This window comes from Octopus bimaculoides, chromosome 20, assembly GCF_046866305.1.
Source record: "Octopus bimaculoides isolate indiv1 chromosome 20, ASM4686630v1, whole genome shotgun sequence".
Lineage (NCBI taxonomy): Eukaryota > Metazoa > Mollusca > Cephalopoda > Octopoda > Octopodidae > Octopus > Octopus bimaculoides.
Genome location: NC_142947.1, coordinates 18813232 through 18818231, shown reverse-complemented (window position 1 = coordinate 18818231; position 5000 = coordinate 18813232). Strand labels below are relative to the sequence as shown.

The window sequence follows — 5000 nt, the reverse complement described above, 5'->3', positions numbered from 1 at the left end:
TATATGTGTATGTCAATACATATATGCATGCATGCATGTGTGTGTGTGCACATGTGTGTAAGAGTATGTATTTAAAAGTTTTTGCAAAATATATTATACTTAATACAGTCACAATATTTTTAAAAAAAAGAGTTTCTTGAAAGTCATTAACTATTTAAAATTTTTTTTTAAATTCAGAATGTCATGAACCTTGGGGAAAGGAGTTTTCATATTGTGTGTATTTTGTATGTAAGCACTTTCATTGTTCAACTTTTCAAACACGTGTTCTGGGCTAATCCATATAGAAGAAATTGTTTTTAGTAGTAGTGTTGGCCATTTCTGGTTTGATTTTAGATTTAGAATTCTTATAAAGTATTCTTTTTTTTTTTTTGCCTATTTTGTGAAAAGGGAATATTTTGAATTTTCCGTTTGCACAAATGTCTAGATGTTTACAGTATGGAACATTTCTAAAAAATGAATATCTAATTTGCTGTTTGTGCACACTCACATGGTTGGCTAGTTTTATACATGTTTCTCTAATGTAATTCTCATTGCATTGTGGTCATGAGACACAATAGACAAGATTTTTTGTTTTGCAATTCATGTTGGGATTCACCTTCAATTCCTAACCATTCTTGAATCTTTTAGTTTTTTTCTTCAATTATTTCACACGTCTCACAAGAGTCTCCAAAGTTTTATTTCTATCTCTGATGTGAATTTCACCTAAGTCTATTGAGATTTGATGGTTGTCTTCAATAGTTTATGATTTGTGATTCTCTAATTGTTTGTCAAAGATTCAATGATAGATGTAGAATTGGACCCAAGTTTGATCAGAGATGACATGGATTTCCTAAACCATGTTCCAGAAAGAGTAGATAAAGAGATGGCTGGTTATTTTCAATGTAACCAGTCTCTACACACATATCTCCCATGGATTAGAATTAGCAACAGTAGAATTCACTGGTTATGAATCCTAGTATTTGTGGAGATATCATCAGGGATCTACTTTTATGCTGCTCATATTTAGCAGAACATGCTGCAATAATAACCATGTTAGCAACAGAACAGTTTATCTCATCACACACAAAACATTGCTGATGTAACAATGCTAATGAGAATATAATGCATAATCTCACACATATTGTCAACAGTGGCAGCAGCAGCAGTAGCAGCAGTGGGTGTTCCTCATTCGTTAATACAGGTACCTCCTGCATTATGAAAACATTACATTCCTAAAAAATTGTATCTTTAAGTGGAATTCCACAAAGTGAAATATATTTCCCACAGACTTTCATGTTCAGAATATCATACATACTCATATATTGTTTTTAGTGTAACAACAAGGGAAATAGTATCATCATATATGGGAATATCTCATACACATACATACAATGTTATATCAATGGTAAACAAACCTCATGAGGGAATCCACTCTGTAGAACACTGTTGCGGGCAATCTCACACATATCACAAGTGCTTAACTTCCACACCTGGGCGGCAATACTGTACTCTTCCATCAGAGGTTCCTGCAAGTAAAATTAAAAGAAGGGATCAAGTTATGATAACATTAGAGACACATCAGCTGAAGTTTTGACTCTCTAACTTCCAGCAATCTTTATGGAGGGTAAATTTAATGCAACTGCTTGGTCCTTGGATGGTTTTAGTGAAGTTCAATTTCTTTTTCACATTCAAACCATTCTTTCCCCTCCTACCTTTGTTCTTGCAGCTATTGACCTGAAGATGTTCAATCTGAGAGTAACTAACTGAAAAAAATCATGAACACTGCATCTTTTCCTTTAACTAACTTATTAGATAGACAGAGAGTGTATGCGTCTATGTCTGTCTATGTTTTAAAAAATGGTGTAAAATTACGGTTGTACCCCAAAAGTATAACTTAAACATTCAATAACTATAGTGATAAAATAAACAGCAGATGGAAATAAGTGTTGCGGGGTTGATGTGATAGACTAAAACCCTTGATGGCAGTGACCCAGCACGGCCTCAGTCCAATGACTAATCTTTTATGTTTTACTTGTTTCAATCATTGGACTGCAGCCATGCTGGGGCACCACCTTGAAGGGTTTAACTGAATAAATTGCTCCTAGTACTTATTTTTAAGCCTGGTGCTTCAATCAGTCCCTTTTTGCTGGACCACCAAGTTACAGGGATGTAAACAAACTAACAATGGTTGTCAAGCAGTGATGGGAGACAAGCACAAACACAAAGACACATACGCACATGTACATGTAGCTCCTCTATAGCAAGACACCTATTGTATACACACAATTTCCTGGAACAATCGTAAGGATATTTAATTCATTATATACTACTGCTCATCTAACTTCATCATTGACTCGTAATATTGGAATGCTCGACACCTAAAAGTTCTGATGAATCTGCATCTATATATTTCGTATTCTCACAAATTATATTTTAAGATTGGTTTGATACCATATATGAATTTTGATCAAGGAATTTGACCTATGAAAATTTGTCCTCCTCTTTACTTTATATATATATATATATATATATATATATATATATATATATATATATATACACACACACATAATTAAGGGATCAGCAAAAATTGCTTCACCAACATACCGAAAATTTAGAAAAACCAGTTAAAATACTAATTCTACTACTACAATATATCTCCACAGATAGCAATATTCATGACTCACATAGGCAAAAGAAGACAGGTTAGTTTCATTATTTTTCTTCTTTTGCCTATGTGGACATGTTTTGGGATTACAATTGTATAAAAATTTATTTCCTCTCTTCAGCATGATATTCTAGATTATAAATTTGAAATTTTTGCTGATCCCTTAATTATGTTTATAATTATAAAAGTTTTACCGATAATGGTTTTTTTGCATACCGAACTACTTGGTAAAATTGTTAATTATTAATTTATTAATTAATTGACAATTCCCTGCCCTATATCTATAATGATATATATATATGCATGCTGGTATACTTTCAGCTTCTGTCTACCAAATCTATTCACAAAGCTTTGGTCAGCCCAGGACTATTGTAGAAGACACTTGTCCAAGAAGCCAAACAGTGGGACTGAATTCAAAACCGTGTCATTGGGAAGCAAGCTTCTTATCATCAAGTCATGCCTGCAACTATGAAAAGAATATATTACACACATATGTATTATGCACAGATAACAACCTGGTCTTCAGCTACCTTTAGTGATGTTCATTTTATTGTAAAAGATAGATATACAGAAAATATGCCCAGCTTCTTCCCCACTTTGATTTATGTGACTGAAAATCAAAGTGGAGATTTATGTGACTGATGCCTCAGTTGTGTGATGGAGTCTACATGCAAAGTCATAATGCTCTTCTCCACTTCACCTTCACTAACAAGAAGACAGGTTTAAACAAACAACCATTACTATATTGACAATGATGTAATCTCAGGGAAAATATTGCCATATTTCCTCTGTGTGTCTCAGTAGCTGTGTTGATGTTGTTAAACCTTTGTTCAGCTTTGTGCAAGCAGACTGATGATCAAAGACATTACAACTATGACCATCCTGCCTTTTCATAAACACACTGCACCTAAGGCCACATTATCTTAATGTTTCCTTGCCTCAGACAGTAAATTGGGGTTTCAGGAAAACTGGCTGCTATTTCTAGTTGGTTGAGTGACTGTGTAGAGGCTTCTTTATCAGCTTGACTACTTGACAACTTGGTTCTGTGATCAGCTGATCAATAGTTCAAACCTTGCATCTACACCAGCATTACAATGAGATCTCCAGACAAAATACAGCATTTTAACTTAAATACCTCAGTCTGCCTGGCTTACAAAAGGTTGGTCACTGACTTTGCAGGTTAGCAGAGGCACAGCTGAAAAGCACTTGATCCAATTATATTCAAAAAACCATCTTACTTCCATGTTAAGTTGATAAAATGAATGTAAAACATTAGAGGGTGAATAAATAAATATATTCAAACTAGTTAACAGAAAAATAGATCAGCTTTTGTTACTGATGAAGAGATAACCAACCAACCAGCCAGCCAACAAACAAGTAAGCCAGTCAGACAGTCAATGTACAAACTATATATACTATAAATATTCAAACAATCATCCAAATCTATCCAACTGACAGAAAGGGAAAGGTATTGTTGTTATTTTATCTAGATGTGTGTGTGTGTGTGTGTAGCAAGCCAGGTCTACATGCAGTAAGTTACATGTATGTGAAAGTAAGCTAGGCATGTCTGTAGCAAGCTGGATATGTGCATAAACAGGGTCATATGAATGTAGTAAGCTACACATATATGCATGCATGTGTATGTGTAGAGAGAGGGGAGAAAGGGAAGAGAGGGTGGGAGAAATGGGAGAAAGAGGGGAGAAAGGAGAGAGAGAAGGTGGGGAATGATAATCTTGCTCTTATAGTGGAATCAGTTGTAGAATTAGAAAAGAAATTCCAGGTGTGGGAACAAAACCTAGAATCAAAAGCATTAAGGTTAACTTAGAAAAGATGTAAGTTCTAGTAAGCAGGAAAACAGACAGGTAAATGGCCCCACTTGATATATAAGAAAGGTGCAGGGAGGAATTCCTTACAGTACCAAATACAAGCTATGGATACACAAGAGGTACAGTGGGATCATGGGGAGACTAACAGAGGAAGATGCACAGGAGCAATAAACACTAAAGACATACAGGAAATAGATTTTCTCAAATACCCAGGAGGCTCTTTTGAGGTAGTATATACTACTTTCTGTTACTGAGGTAATCTAATTCGCACCAGTGGAGGATGTTCTGAAAGTATAGTTGCTAAAATAAGAATAGAACAGAGAAATTTCAGATAGCTGTTACCTCTGTTGGCAACAAAAGATTTCTCTCTCTCTCTCTCTCTAAGTGAAAAGCAAATTGTATGATGCTTTGTATAAGCTGTAATGCTACATAATGAAAAGTAAGCATTGAATGCAGAGGACATGCAGTGACCAGAGAGGAATGAAGTTGTCATAACAGGTGACAAATCGTGTGTCTATGGCTATGAA

At 34.9% G+C, this 5000-nt stretch overlaps 1 protein-coding gene across 2 annotated transcripts in view; it reads right to left on the bottom strand.

The window, feature by feature from the left end:
• Positions 1-5000, bottom strand: part of LOC106876500 (AMP deaminase 2) — an 87837-nt gene that overhangs the window by 1200 nt on the left and 81637 nt on the right. For both annotated transcript variants that reach the window (XM_089338176.1, XM_089338177.1), the window contains exon 14: positions 1395-1505. In XM_089338176.1, the coding sequence (XP_089194302.1) occupies positions 1395-1505 (111 nt within the window). The remainder of the gene's footprint in view (positions 1-1394; positions 1506-5000) is intronic.